The sequence below is a fragment of the Camelus bactrianus genome, chromosome 16 (assembly GCF_048773025.1).
Source record: "Camelus bactrianus isolate YW-2024 breed Bactrian camel chromosome 16, ASM4877302v1, whole genome shotgun sequence".
Classification (NCBI taxonomy): Eukaryota; Metazoa; Chordata; class Mammalia; order Artiodactyla; family Camelidae; genus Camelus; species Camelus bactrianus.
The window spans coordinates 48,216,321-48,232,764 of NC_133554.1; the positions used below are offsets into that span (position 1 = coordinate 48,216,321).

At 37.5% G+C, this 16,444-nt stretch overlaps 1 protein-coding gene across 6 annotated transcripts in view; it reads left to right on the forward strand.

The window, feature by feature from the left end:
• Positions 1–15,017, forward strand: part of HELZ (helicase with zinc finger) — a 141,722-nt gene extending 126,705 nt beyond the window's left edge. For all 6 annotated transcript variants that reach the window (XM_074343502.1, XM_074343507.1, XM_074343503.1 and 3 more), the window contains 2 exons: positions 2,945–3,197; positions 6,947–15,017. In XM_074343502.1, coding sequence (XP_074199603.1) covers positions 2,945–3,197; positions 6,947–7,281 — 588 coding nt within the window. In that variant the 3' untranslated portion in view covers positions 7,282–15,017. The remainder of the gene's footprint in view (positions 1–2,944; positions 3,198–6,946) is intronic.
• The last annotated feature ends 1,427 nt before the right edge of the window (positions 15,018–16,444 follow it).

The following is a 16,444-nucleotide window of genomic DNA, read 5'->3' on the forward strand; positions in this document are numbered from 1 at the left end:
CCAGGAAATAAGTCAACAAAAATCCTATGAGTAATGTGAGTTTAGCAAGGTTTCAGGATATAAGGGCGGCACAAATCAATCTCATTTCTATATACTAGCAGTGTTCAATTGGAAACCAAAATGTAAAAGCAAAAAGCATTGCAACAGCTCAAAGAAAAATCAAATACTAGGTCTAAATCTAATAAAACGTGTACAGGATCTGTATGCTAAAATCTGCAAAACTGCTCAAAGGTCATTTTTTTTGTGTATAAACCATTTTCAGTTGTCATCAAGATTTATCTGCCGATACTCAAATTACCTTTGAGGACAGATTCCAAAGTGGCAAATCATTATTTTCATGCATTTACCTTCATTTGTGGTATAGGAAATAGATGTACCAGATGTGTATACACACACACACACACACACACACACACATACATATACACATATATCTTTAACATATTTATCTAATTTTAAGAACATTCAAACAATTTCAAGTTTTGGTTCTTTTTGTAGCTTATAGAATCAGTCGCATTCATGTTGCCTGAGGTTGAATTTCATGTTTTGTCTACACACTCATCTTTGTCGGCAGCTACTTAGGAGCTACTAGAAGTATGTTAGACAGTACTTCCACAAGTCCCACTGTGCATGTCAGTTGTGTGATTTGGGGGGATTTCAGTTTGGAAGATACAAAGGATACACATTTTCTAGAAAGTTTAATTGAATATTTTCCCCTTTCCTATCAGCTTTCCGTTGCTTTCTGGTTTTTAGTTTTCCTCATTTAAGCTCTGTGGTTCATGTATCTATTCATTGCAAAAAGGTGTTTGTTTATATTACCAGTGTATATATGTTCAGTATTTAGTGAAACGGGGTTATAAAGTTAATGCCTGAAATTCATGTGAGTATGTTCTGTATCGCCAGGGGATTTGATTATTTTCTAAGGCCATTAACAGACATTAGTTTTGTACTGTAGTATTCACACATAAAGACTTTAGAATGTGATCCCCTACAGTTTGTGACTGGGCTAAACACTCGGGACATGGTAATAAAAGAAATACTTTATTTTGATTCTAGGAGTTAATCGTCTTCATAACAAACGTTGATAAAAAAGGCACAGGGCACAAGCTGTTGAAACCAATCATTCAGGCATTGCCTAGTAATAGCAAACATGAAGCAGGGTAGGAAGGTTGGTTCTTTAATACCATGAGTTAATGAGCTGGACAAAGAAACTTCCTATGTGCTGATTAAATTCACAGTTGACCCTAGTTGGAATGGTTAATATTCTAGAAAATAAGATTCAAATTCAAAATGATCTTGACGATTGAAAAAAAATTGCCCTTAAAGCAGAATAAAATTAAGGATGACTTTACATTCTATACTTAGAGACAGAAGAATAAAAATATATGAGAAAAGGAATTAACTAGATGGAAGTATTATCTCTCTCCTTCCTCATCCAGTGGCTAAAACTTTGGAAATACAGAAATGACCTGAGCACTCATCATTTAATAGGGAAAGACTTTCTCCCCCTCCTCTCCTTCCTTCCTTTGTGCTCAAGGCAGCCAGTCCAGACCCATTCCTTAGCCTGGTTTATATCCTTGTGGTTCCATCTGTGATGAGTTGACCCTCACGTGCTTAACACCCACAAGTTCCCCCATTTAGTTGGCTTGACAATATCTGCTTGTTCTTTCTTATATTAACATCCCCACCCTCCAAATCCTGCTGTTTCTATGCCGATTTCTCTCTCTCTCTCTCTCTCTCTCCTTTGTAATCTAACCTCCAGTTCCTGATTTCCAATTATTGCTAACAACCATGGTAAAAGAAAGATTCCTCCGAATCATAATGACCACAAACTGTATAGCAAATCGTTATGTTGGGGGAGAAAGAGGGGGCAGTTAAAAAAGCCAGTTCCGTCCTGTCATGTAAGATCTAACATGGAATCTTATCTTTATATGTTACACTAATAACAAACCCTTCCTGTATGCCAGGAACTATTCTAAATGCTATGCATGCTGAACTCAATTCTCACAACAATCCTAAGAGGTAGGTGCTGTGAATAATGAAGCCATATTCACAGCCGAAGTTCCTGAAAGATTAAGTCAATTGCCCAGGGTCACACTGCTGGTAAAAAGCAGCCTGAAGTCTAACCAGAGATTCTGACTCCAGACTGAGGCTGCACCCCTAACTACTGCTCCATACTGCCTTGCTGTTAGAACTGAGACTGAACATTGGTCACAGCAGTCAGGCCAGAAAAACTTGGAGGGTGCTTAGGTAGCAATAAAATATCTGGAGATGTCTGGCAAATACGTCTTGTTGAGAGGGTTAAAGAAATTTGGGTTGTGCAGTGTAGGGAGGAGAAAAATGTTAATCAGGTTTCAGACATATCAAGACTAATGAATGTTCTGTTTCATTTGGAGACTGTCTAAAAGGAGATGTGCAGGGAATCCAGTCAGGGGCACTCATGTTGGCTGGGAGGAGTCCTGTCTTGCCATCTGGTCTAAGGAATAATAAACGAAGTTTGTGAAGGGCCCACGAGATGCGTCTAGAATGGATGAGTGTGTTCAAGACGGTTGTGATTCAGTAGGTTCTGACTGTAATTTCCCTACTAATTTTGAGAAGATACGTTTCTTCATTCTTACTCTTAATCTAATGTTTACCTAGAATGTCGATAGAATTTTAGAACTGAAGACAGGTAGTTCAGCTCCATATTTTACAGACAAGAAAACAGAGTCTGAAATTAGGTGTGTGTTGTCATAGGACTACCTGCTAAGGACCAGAACTTGGGTTTCGAACCCAGGTCTCCTGACACCGTGTCCAGAGCTCAGGCTGTTTCTTGGGCAGTTTTCACAGCCACGGAAAAGAATGTTTTTGAGAATTTCCACTTAATACAGTGAGATTGCCGTATACCTAAGGGAGTGGGGTGTAAGTTTCACTGATTTATGAAATGCCCTTTTTCTTTGTGTAGTATGAACCCCGGGGACCTGGCCGGCCCTTGTACCAAAGAAGAATCTCACCTAGCTCAGTCCAGCCTTGTTCTGAAGAAGTAAGCACTCCTCAAGACAGTCTTGCTCAGTGTAAAGAACTTCAGGACCGTAATAACCAACCTTCTTTCAACTTTTCCTCCCCGGAGTCCTGGGTAAACACCACCTCATCTACCCCCTATCAGAACATTCCGTGCAATGGATCCAGCAGGACAGCGCAGCCCAGAGAGCTGATCGGTAAGGCGGGCTTGGCGCGTTGCCACAGTTGCAGTCTTAACCACTCAGCTGCTGGGTATTTGTGGGGTTTTTCTTCTCCCGTCCCCTCCATTTGCATTATGATCTTTGAACAGCATTTAATGCTCACAGCTCACAGGTGTGCCTCAGGCGTTTATTTAGGACTATGTTGGTTCCTTACTTACGGTCTGGAAGGTAAGTAGGTCTGCCAGTATTTGGGAACTGATCATTTTGATCACTTTCATCTGTGACTGAATGGGAAGTAATGGGAAAATGTATCTCTAAATAGACTCACCTTTGCTTGGAAAAGGCTTGTTGTCTGGATTTTTGTTTTTGCTTCAGGGTTGGGGTGGGGTTAGGTCAGTACCACTTTTCAAGGATTTATTGTCAATAAAGTTGTTGACAGTTTGCTTCACAATTAAGAGTTTGGCCACAAGAGAAACCAGTAAAGTCTTAACATTTTGAGATTTAGAAATCCAATGTTTATTCCTTATATTTTAGTGAATGAGAAATCCAAAGGGCAAAGAGGGAAAAAAGAAGGCATAGATAGGAAAGCATTGGAATGGACATGGCTCTACCTTGGGTGGTGGGAAGTCTAAAAGACTTTCCTCTTTAGCCTTGAACACAAATGCACTTTTATCTTTCCTTTGGTTCCCTCTTTGTGTGTGTGTGTGTTAAATGTAAAGAAATGTTAGATGTTAAGAATGATACTATTTGACTTCTCTAATCTAGAGACTCTCTTTGTGGACTGTAGACATTGATCTTTGTGAACAAGTCTGTAATCTTTGCTGAATTTCCGCCCTGGTAGCATTAACCTCTGTATTTGAGGTTAATTTTGTTCATCTGTAGAATGTGAATCCATTGTTTCTGTAACCTTTTGGAGTATGTGCCATACAAGCGTTATTTTTAGAACAATAGGTATAACAGGGCAGAAAGCAGTAAAAAGGTACTGGTTTCGTTCCTAGCAAGAGACATTGTCATTCATTAGCACTAACTCTGTAGAAGCTGCTTGGGGTTGCATTGTCATTTTAAAGGTCTAACAAAAATACATTTATCATATCTGAATTTCCTGAGAAACATCTAAATTACGTATCAGTGATGAAAATTTATTACTTTTTGTTTTTTATGATTATTGTAAAGACAGCATCATTTCTCCTTTTTTTCCATCTAAATTTTAGGATAGGTTTTGGTCAAAATCAATAAAAATCTGGTAAGGTAAAAATTTCCTAAACAAGTGCCCAAAGCACATGTCATTTATGCCATCTTTTCCACAAATATAAAATTATTATTTTCTTTATTGCTAGGAGACAAATAGTAGTATTCTTTAGTTGAAAGTAACAGTGAAGTATTTAAGAATTAATTCAAAATCACTAATATCCTGATGAAGCACCACTTCTTGTCTAACAGTACGTACATATGTATGTATGTATGTGTGTATTTATCATTTTACTTTATTTTTTTTTTAGAGGAATGTAGTGATTACAAGTGGTGAGTCAGAGGAATATAATCACCAGTTGGGAAACTTCTTTCTGAAGTTTGAGACTTACTTCTTGAGTTGAAGGAAACTATTCATATTATATTGGTTTGAAATTTGAAAGAGGTCATGGTGGCTAGAGATGGCCCTGTCTTCTCCGCAGTTGCAAGCTTGAGAACAGAGACCATGTCTCTGACCTTTCTGAACTTTGGTCTCCCCTTTTGGCACTGATCACACTTCAAGCTCTTGGTAAATGCCTACTGAGTAAGGAGATCCTGAAAACAGATCCTGTGTGATCAAGGGGGTGATCCAGTCCTCCTTCGGGGCCTTTGTGCCTGGTGAGCTCGTCTCTCCAACATGTATGTGTTCGGTACTAGTCACTTATCTTGGTGACAAGGCATAAATTCATCAGGCATTTTCTTTTCATGCACAGATGAATATTTAAAGATTAGATAGAGATGTGTATTTTGAAAAAAAATCATTGGTTGCCAGATTAGTAAAATTCATAGTTTTAAATATGAATAAGAATAGTTTCTTATCTGGAGGATATACAGTAAATCAAACTGATAGAGATCTTAGACTCATGGTTAGATAAGAGTGTAGGCATTAGGTTAACTGCCTCTAAAATATTATTTTGGAAGTATTTATTATTTAATTGAAAACATTCTAAATTTTGTATTGTCATGAAAATGAGAATATGGTTAAATATGAAATCTTAGTAAAATAAATAAAAATAGTAGGTTCATGAATAGCCAGTAAAATGTTTATTTTATGCATTATGTTAGGTAGTAAGGCCACTTTTATCTTGAAATATTTGTTAAACTAATGCTCTTAAAAGCAGTTGTTGTCATTCACAAAAGCAGTGGCATTTAGACGGAAAAGATGATAAATGTTCTAGAAGGATGTTAAGTGGCTTAAAATAATTTTGAACAATTTTATGAATTGTTTAAGTTTTTAAATAGTTCTATGAAATTAGCATATTGAATCAATGAAATACTTAGACTGAAAAGTGAAATATGTTCACCTCAGCTTTCCAATCCACAAACAGGTAATAAACATAGGAAAAAATGTCCATAAATACTAGTAATCAAAGACATGCAAATTAGAACTACAAGATAATTATTTATTTATAAAATAGGCTAAAGTGAAAAATAATAATAATAACATTAATGTTGTGATGGAGTAGGAAAATGAGCCACCATTGTTGATTGGGTGTGAATTACGGTATCTTCCTGCAGGGAAGTTTGGCCACAGTTATCAAAAGCTTTCATTTTGTATGCACCGTATGACCCAACCATTGTACTTTTAGGGATTTATCCTAAGGAAACAGTCATGAATGTTTAGGAATATTTATCTATAGTAACATTTATCACAGTGTAGAAAAGTGAAAAATTGACTATTATCCAAATTTGTAAAAAGAGAGGTTACTTTAAAAAGTTATGAAATATCTGCATTATATGACATAGGAAAAAATGCACCAACAAGTTAAGGCTTATCTCTGGTATTTGGGAAAATGAACAACTTATTTCCTTCTTTGGTCTTTTGTGTAATTTCCAAGTTATCCTCAATGAATATGTATTATGATTGTAATCCAATATAATGTTGTTTAAATTTTCAAAAGCTAGAAAAGAAAAGCAATGTATAAAACAAGTTCTGATTTGGTGGGCCACCAAATTAGTTAGGAAGAGGGGAGTCAAATTTTAAAGGACCTTGCAAGTCAGACAGGTTATAGGAAATGGGAAGTAAAGTTTATAGCTGTTTTCCCCCACCTTATTGCATGTTTACTTATATATTACAAGAAAAGATGGCATTTTTAAGAATTAGAATCTGACGCTACCATTTCTTAGGTTAATAATGAAAGCTGTTCTGACCAGGAGTCTGCATGTACAGCTTCTTTTTATGTAAGAAAGAACACGTCTTCTTCCCATTTGCAAACTATGAGCAGTTAATATAATAAATATCAAAGTGTACAGTTGTGCACATTAGTTTTTTGAAGCACCAACATCATTTCTCCTTTTTTTCCATCTAACTTTTATGATAGCTTTCAGCCAAAATCAGGTTTTACATGTTTAGTTATTCCAGTTCACAGAGTTAATTCTTTTTCAAGTGCTTATAAGACAGAGAAGTTTGGTTAGATGTGTTGTGATTTCTGTGGCAGAAGTTGTCTGTCCTTGTGGCTCTGCAGTCACTGAGTTCCCAGAGATGAGAACCAGTTAATGAGACGCTCTAGTATCACTGGGCTTGCCCTTCAGTCAGTGTCACTGTTCTCTGCTTCTAGCTCCGCCCAAGACGGTCAAACCCCCTGAGGATCATCTGAAGTCTGAAAACCTCGAGGTGTCCAGTTCCTTCAATTATAATGTGCTGCAGCATCTCGGCCAGTTCCCCCCACTCATGCCCAACAAGCAGATCGCAGAGTCGGCCAGCAGCAGCAGCCAGCAGAGCTCTGGAGGCAGCAAGCCCGCCATGTCCTACGCCAGCGCTCTGCGCGCCCCTCCCAAGCCCAGGCCCCCGCCGGAGCAGGCCAAGAAGAGCAGCGACCCTCTGTCTCTGTTCCAGGAACTCAGCCTGGGGAGCTCATCGGGCAGCAATGGCTTTTACTCCTATTTTAAATAATCACCTTTTTTTTCCTCAAGGGAGAATGTTTTCATTTCTGTTTGTATCAATAGAATTAAGATAGCTGGACTTCACCTATAGCTGCACAGTTCCCTTTGTTTTAATATTAAATATGTTCTTACTTAATTGCTTTGCTGCTAGACTTGCAACTAATTTTTTAAAAGTATATTCCATTATTTTGCATTTTTGACGTGAGTCGGAATTTTGACAGCTTTTATGTAGAATAAAAAATATTTTTAAATTTGTGTATTGTTACATATGTTTGCATCAAGCTAGCAGCTAAGAGGTTAATTGTGCAACTATAAAAAAAGAGAAAAAAAAAGTTTGTCTAAAATGTATTTAAAAAGAAAAAAAATTGTAAGTAGCATTTACATTTATTCAATAATATTACCATATGCTGGGTTTCTGTACCAGAAATGGCCAGTTGATGTACAAATGTATGTTATTTTTGCTTAAATTCATTTAAAATTTTTTAAAATAAAGGGGCAGCATCCTCTAAATACTTTAAGTTTTATCAGCTTTTTTTTGGTGACAAGATGCTGCATTCTAAAACTTTTATAGTTTTAGACTATGTATGATGTGCTGTTGTACTCTCCATCCACTGTAGGATAGAGTTAAAGGCATTTTTTGCAGGTGTATTTCATTATGCCACTGTTTTTTGTAACGTGAAAAAAAACAGTGGCATACTTAGTTATTTTTTGGACAAGCTCTACTTCAAGCTTGTTTTTAATGTTAATTTGATAGTGTGTTTTTTTTTTTTAAACAAATCATGAAGCTGAAAAATTTTTAGGATTGTTGGTGCTTAGTAGACTTGATAACTATTTTAAAAATGCGTGAATTTAGTAAAATCTTTTTTTCCTCACTATGCATGTGTAAATGTTTGTAATCTGGCTCCCCCTTCCCCCTCCAGTGGGATAAAGAGTTGTGCCACTTTAAGGTTCATTTTCCCTCCAGTAAAAAATTTTGGTACCTTATTTGATGTTTACAGTAAAATGTGACATTATCCATGGCAATTCAAAGATTTTGCTAACTGTTTTGTTTGAGGAACATCATTAAAAAAGAAATACAATGTTTGTCAAAGGTGTATCAAAATTCATCAAAATCTGGGGCAAAAAACTACCCTTGTTTTTCATGTCTTTCAATTCTTCTAAAAGAACCCCACTGAACTTGTACAAAAACATAAAATTTAAATAGCTATCTTAAATATTCTACAGTCTGAAAAATTGTTTTGAATGAACTTTGGTAAAAATCCAAAGGAAAATGTTTACCCTCTTAAAACTTGTGGTCTTGTAACACTTTTAAAGCGATGCATGTTCTATTGCTTTCCTGGTCTAGTAGTACTACTTTTATACTTCAGAGATATCTTGAGACTACAATATAACCTCTTTTTTTTTTTTTTTTTTCAAGTAAGATGAGGTTGGGAAACATTGCAAATCCTGAGTGGATCCTAATGATCCATTCAAAAATAGTTTATTGGAAGACTCCTTTGGAATAGGCCATCCTGTATTCGCAGTCCATTTTTAAAACAGACTTGAAAAGTGGAGGGGTAAAGAAAAAACTGCCACCACAGGAGTTGAGTCGATGTTGGCCAGCAACAACCCCCCTGTCATCCTCAGACAGTTTTGGAGAAGAGAGTGCCTTGAGTTGAAGGACAAACGAAGCGTACCTCGTTTATTCAGTTCTGTCTTTCTGCTCAGAGCGCAGTTCGTTTGTATGCGGCTTCACGCCGCAGGCTGCGGCTCTCTGTAAGGTGGCAGATGTTGACCTGTAGACAGCAGCACGTCCGTGGTTAGCGTCAGTCACAGGTGAAAACCGAGCCAGCAGGTCACAGCACCTCGTTTTCTCTGTATGATGTCAGATCACCATGCTTAGCTAGGTCAAATTTTCCTCAGCATTCTTTAGTCACAAGGAAAGAAGAAAAAAAATATTGTTATACAGCTGTGTATTTCCAACTCTGTGACAAAACTCAAGATGTAGCCCAAATGAAAATGCAGCCTCCCTGATGTGAGGGGTCCATGAAAAATAATGTTCTTGTCAGTGATGATTCTCCCCCCTCACAAACACGCAGGACTACAACACAAGCCAGATAAGTGTCCAAAAGCAGGTGGATCTTACGCAGACAGGATGTCATGTCAGGACTTCCAGTTAACCCCTTGTCATGAGGTAATTGTTGAATTTCCTGTTCTCCATACTTGAACAAAATACCAGTTTTTAAATTATTTATATGTATATTTAGTTAAAGAGGTCATGTACACATATAAATATATTGATGGAAGCTTTGCATAAGGAAGCTGTTGTTGTGACATCGCTGTTCTAAGCAGTTACTTCTTAAAAAAAACAAAAAACAATAGCTATTTTTTAGTCCACTGCTTTGCTCTTGAGTGTCTGAGTATTTCTCATCATTTTACACAGCCAGTCAAGAATTCGAATGTTGTTTCCATCTAATACTCTTTTAGATTTGGCTTCGAATGCATATTTCAGCCTCCAACAAGCTTATTTCTCAGCATTACTTAATACCATCCTTCCAGCCATGCTTTAAATGTTATTTATGCATAGTGTCTTATAACGGTTGTGAGAAAGTCTTACAGAAAGAAGCATTGCAAGTTTCCATTGAAATGAAGCGTGGTTTCTGAGTACCGTTCATGCTGTTTGGGTGTGACTTGTGTAGTACTAGCAGGGGCCCACAAATCAGACTTATAAAACAACACGCAGTCAGCCCTCTGTATCTGCAGGTTCCATGCCCACGGATTCAACCAAGCGCAGATCAAAGATATTTTTTAAAACTCCAGAAAGTTCCAAAAAGGAGAACTTGAATTTGCCATGTGCTGGCAGCTATTTACATAGCATTTTTATTGTATTAGGTGTTATAAGTAATCCAGAGATGAATTAAAATATATGGGAGGATGTGTGAAAATTATATGCAAATACTGTCATTTCATGTAAAGGACTTGAACATCCTCGGATTTTCGTGTTCCTGGGGGTTCTGAAACCAATCCCCTGCAGATACTGAGGGACGACTGAATTTCATATACTAGATTCAACCTTAGAGTTCAGATGGAATTTTTTTTTTCTTTTTTAAAGAAAGCTTGATGTTAGCTCTTGGATAATACTGAGGATTACCAACTTCCTTTTCTTCCAAAACAGATCTCTTCTTAGTGCGGGTAATTGTTCACCTGCTGTCTTTCTTCTTCTTTGTTCTTTGTATCACTCTGAAGTTCCCTTTTTTTTGCCAGAACTATTTTGTATTCATTTTACTTTTTAATTTCAGTGCTACTGAGATTTTCTTTTTTTATCTTAAAGAAATTATTGTGGACGATAGAATTTGTAGAGTTTTCATGCTAAATTTTTTTTTTTCCTGATCTAAAAATGAATTTCTGTTAAGATTTGAAGAGCCTCATTCAGGGTAACATGGATATTTTCTGGTGTGTTTTTAAAAGGGGTTTTGGCTGCCATTTTGGCATATGCTTTGCCAAATTGTTGTAGCAGAGCTTTGTTTTTGATTGATCAGTAGTTAATTATTGACCATTTAAACTAACATGACCTTAAGTTTCCTTCCCTCAGACAGATCTGCCTTCTGTCCAGGTCATTTTGTATGTGTGAAATAACAAACTGCTTTGTGTGGTTTCTGTTCATCAGAGATTCTAGGATAAGTTCAGGTTTGGTGTAAACATCAGTTGGTCTTTTCAGTTCAAAGAATTGCAGAATAAGTAAAACAAGCAGAATTCCCACTGAGTAAGTGTTGCCTAATTAAACAGCAATCTCCAAGAACTGTTTGTGAAAACAGTTTCCTTGTTTATGGAGGCACTGAAATTGCTGAGAAAGCTAACTGAATTTCCTAACTTGAGATAATTAATATATAGAATTACCTTACTCTAGTGTAGTTGATTTTACATGTTTAATATTTTCCATGTATATACATCTCAAAGGCAAAGCTATAAACGTATACGAATATATCCCTAGCTACCTTGGCTAGAGAAAGCCACTTTGCCTAAGAGCCAGGATGTGAAAACCAGTTTCAAGATAAATTTTAGATTTCAACTATTGTTACGAAGAAAGTTAGATTCACTGAAATCGTTTTAAGAAGAGACACCTGTTATCCTTGGATAGCACTGTTTCATACTGGAGTTGTTTTTAAAAAGGAAACCCAGAAAAAGCCTATAAAAATACAAGATTAAAAGTTTAAATATATTGAAAGATGCAAATTGCTGCCTTAAATGTCACGTAGGCTATCTGGGTCTTTTTTCTTTTCTTTTCTTTTAGCTCCACAAAGGTAGTAATTTGTCTTTTATGATCTCCCAGGCATTATTTCTTGCTAACCATCCCTTTAACATGTGGGAACCATCAATTTCTACCACCACCCTGTTTGCTTTTCCAAATCTCGAAATAAATGTTTTAATGGATCTGATTTTTTGCTCCGCTCTTTGCCATCTGATCCACAAACTATTCAGCAATTAGAAATAATGGATAATGTTCTATGATTGCTTCATGACACCATGATTTCATGGAAGAGTAAGTGGCATGTTAGTCTTCAAAGTGCTCATTACATGAGGTGTCTCGAATCCTCCATCTACTTGAGGCTGGATATTTATTTGCCTCGATTTTACTGTAAAGCTGCTAAATTCACACTTACTACTTTCGTACCTGTTTAATTAGCAATTTCAAAACCATTGTTACAAGGAGTGAATCCTCCTAACATTTAACAGTCTTGCAAAACACATTCAGAAAATGGCTGTTATTACTTGAAACTAGAATATCAAACGTTTAAAAATGAAAAATTTTAATGTAGCATTTAAAAATTTCAAAATGTTTGAAAATATCTACTTTGGAATAAATGTTCAGGAAATAGTCACAGGGAGTTCCTCAACTTTTTTGAAAGGAGGCACCTAGTAGAAGAATCTAGACTTAGTAACGTGAACTGTGGTCATACAGCGGTAGTCTAGAGCTCCTAGAGCTGGCGTGTTAAGAAAACCCAGAGGCATTCATGGACCTATAGTTCGTCATCAGAGAATTAGACCTGACTTTATTTGCAATTTGTTCAATACAGAGATTTTATTTTGATATGAATATTAAGCATAAAGCATAGTAAGTTTTATATAATTCTGTAAGTTCATTAAACAATATTATGAAATCTTCATTATGTTCTTTGGGAGTCTTTTCAGCTCTTTCTATGCCTCACATATGAGGTCTCCTCTGTATTTTAGTTTGCATTTTGCTAGCACGTGACTGCCTGCCTTAGAACTATGTGTAGGAGGGGAAACCAATATTACTTTTAACTTTTTTGAAATATATTTTTTCATTCATTCTTTTTTTTTTTTTTTTTTTTTTTAATGTTTGAGCAGTTGAGGGGAAGGGGCAAATTCCATAGATTTCAACACAGAATAGAAGCCACTCAGGACTGTTTACAAATCTGTCCTGCTTTAAGATTTTGAAGTTTTGAGCAAAGTAGAGAGCAGTGGTTCTAAAACGGTAGACAGCGTCAGAATTACCTGGAGGGCTTGTTAAAGTACGGGTCGCTGGACCCACCCCCAGAGTTCCTGATTCCAGGCTGGAGCCTGATCCTTTGCATTTCCAACAAGTTCCCAGGCAACCCTGATGCTGCCAGCCTGGGTACCACACTTTGAGAACCCCTGGTCTAGAAAGAGTCTGAAGGTCTTGTCAGTCATGCATTTATTTACTCAGTATACAAAACTAGTCTCTTGGGACATAATTCTGATGCCATGAGTGGGACATTCATGGAGAAAAACCTCAATGGAGTGACGAGCCCCTCGGATGGTGGCCACCCCCTTCCAGCGCTCACGCTCTGTAAGGTCTGCGCTGCTCCTCCGTGTCAGGGTGCAGGGGCTCTTTTATTTCTAGGGTGGATTTGGTGTGTGTGCACTGCAGCCTGGGCTTTGGTTTGGAAGCCGTGCATCTGTTTGAAGAGCTTAGAGGCAATCTTGATGGTCTGTACACACAGAGATGAGACTTGTGGGAGGAAGCCGTTCAAATATCACAAGGATGCACTTTGCATTTACCAAGGCGCTAAGTACAGGAGGCCCTGTCCTGAGTGGCAGTGACACGGAGCATCAAAAATGACAGATAATCCCCAAATGATGTATTCGTAGTTTTCATGCTTTGGGGGTGAGGGAGTTGAGGACAAAGGATTTGCTTTTCAAATTATGTGTTTCTCAGGTTAACACAATTATTTTGGATTCTCTGCCATGCCGGTGGGTGTTCGGGGAGCCTGAAGTGATGTATATGGCAGAAAGTTGATCATTGTCTCTGATTGCTTTGCTATCTTCAAAAAAACAAAAAAACAATGTTTGAAAAAAAAGAAAGAAAAAGCAACAGTCTAGGGGAATCTACTACCTACACAGCATGAGTTGTTCATAAACCATAGGTGCACATGTATGAACAAGTTATTTTTGAGAAAGAAACTGCCTACAATATAATCAACCTACAGGTCTTTGGATATTTTAAAAATGTGTGTGTTAGTGTCATTGTTGTTAATATTCCCCCTGGAGTCAGTGCAGCTTGAGGGGTATTGGTCTCGGCCTCTGGTTTTTAGTTTGGCTTTGAATTTACTGAGACACGAGAAAGAGAAAAAAAATATTTTTAAGGTGATAGATTATAGAACGACTTAGAAGTAGTGCATATGATAAGCATCGTAGAACACACAGCTTTGGAATTCTTAAAACACAGTACTTCCTCCTTGAAAGGCTTGCTAACCTTTGGTGGGATCGTTTGTATGTTCAGCACAGGTTACTTTATCCAGTTCCAACTCACAGGGAGCTTCTGTTTATTCACACTTTGCTTGGCACGATGCCTTGGATGCAAAGACCTCTTCTCTCTTTCCGTTGGTCGGAGGGTCCTTTTATCCAGGCTGAGGTCCTGACGGACGCGTCAGTTACACCTGAGAATGTTTCTCAGCACCCCCTCCCATTCAGAGGAAAGGTCTTGGATTTTTACGTATCCAGACCATGCCTGCTTCCTATAAACCCACGTGTATGACATTGTACTGTATCCGCTTTCTGTGCCAGTCATCCAACCTGATTCTTTGAAACCCATGAAGGTACTGGTTATACGTAGTAGTTGTATCCTAGGTAAATACGGTGATTAAAATACCTCTCCTCTAAATGATAAAGGTAATGGGTTTTGCATTTTATTAAAGGGTCCTGTTATTAATGACACAGGGTTTTTTTTTATGCTTCAAAAATACAAGTTCTTATCTAAGCTTGTTCAGCTAACTTCATACAATCAATTACTTAGCAAATTCGTACTGGGTCTTCTTTTGGCAAGTCTTCCAAAGGGAGGCTATATAAAACTGAGATGGTCAGTTTCCATCTCTTAAAAGTACCAGTTGTACAGTCATGTAATAATCATAAGTTATGGCAAAATTATAACAAAATTATTATTATTTCTTACAGTTAATGATACCTCGTCCGAGAGGTCCTAATACCTTAAGAGTTTATCCTTAAAAGTAAAAATGACTTTGTACCATAAAATAACCCCAAAGCCATTCTCTAGGGTTTTTATTTTCTTCCTTTTCTGTCGTTTCCTTTTTTTTAAACTTAGTTTTGGAATTTCTTTAGCCACTTTGGTTCCTTAGAACAAGTTTTCAATTTGGGGGTCTGTAGTTCCTACATTGTGATCATTGTCTCAGTGAAGTTCTTTTGTTTTAAAAGATTCATGGTAACACAAAATGTATTTTACTGCTACAACTAAAATGTATTTATAATAAAATGCCTTTTTAATAATTTGGAGATGTGTTTATTATGTGTGAACCACAATCCTCTGCTTGCTTTTACTTTTAAGATCAAAGGTCTGACAGAAGTTAAGCACAGCCCTTTGATTTCATTCATAATATTCATCTGTAAAACCAGCTAAAGTAACAGGACTTCATATTAATTTGTAAAATTGTGACTCCTCTAGTTTCAAGAAATTTGCAGCTTTACTTAAATCTGTGAACTTCAGCAGTACCCAAGGCCTGAAGGCTTTAAGTGTTACCTGAAAGCTTAAAGATCCTCAGGGGTCAGTGAGAAAATGAGCCGTCCTCAAATTGTCATTCAACACAGTTCTTAAGAACTTTAAAGAAAGTGATCATCAATTGTGATCATCAATTACTGTTAACAAGTCACTTGTTACTGCTGGGCTTGTGTGGTCCAGAATTTATTTCAGAACTCACAAACCTAGTTTATATCATTTATATTATGTGGCTATAATAACACACTTCACGGCGGTATATGACAAGCATTAATTCAACCTTCCCCAACACCTCCCCTCCAAATGCCGGCTGTGCAGAAAACTGCCCTGAGTCAGGGGCTTGTTTTTTGTTGGGGAAATAATTATTTGCATTCTGCCATGATGTGATTTTGAGAAGCATTTAGCAGGTCACAGAATGCTTGGTGTGCCCTGGCTTTTTTATTTTTAACATCCCAGTATGTGGCACTATAAATCTAACTTGAATATGCTGTGCTTAAAGTTTGCAAATGTAAGAAGATAGGACAGCCAGCCTTTCATAAGGACAATTCATTATTCTTACTCATTGCAGTGAATCCGTTTTTAAGCCACGTGTCTTGTTTTCTTTGAGTTGAGTTGATACAATATGACATAAATCATCTCTGGATGTCAGAAAGAAAAACTCTTCTGTACGTACAAATCAAATGGATGTGGAGAACCCCCTGGGCTGCCATCTGCTCTTGATGAAGTAACCAGGGGCCTGTCATGGGTGGGAAAATGCAAACAAGACTTTCAGGTGTTAATTCCTGTGCCATAGTGGTGCTCTTTGAAGCATTTTTGCAAGAATATTGGTGTGAAAGTTAGTGGGAAAATGTAATTTCATCAAAACTGCAAGGTGGGAACAATCTGTAGGGAGTGCAGGTGAGGCGTGAGAATGGAAAGTGGGCTCAGTGGAGGGAGTGCTGGAACAGGGACTTGTCTGCACTAGGCTCCGTTAAACTGGAACCTCCAAACACCCCTCTGGTTGGTTTTAAGCAGCCGATGAGCCCTTGGTCTGAAATCAGCTTTGCTGCTTGACTCATATAGTGGTATTATCCTAACAGACCCCTTCCCCAGTGCGTGGAAGCCCTCTTCTTCAGATCTGAAGACCCCATCTTGATTGCGTGGCCTCCGTTCCAGCTCATCCCACTAACTACAGCCCGAGTTACCTTTCTGAAACACATCT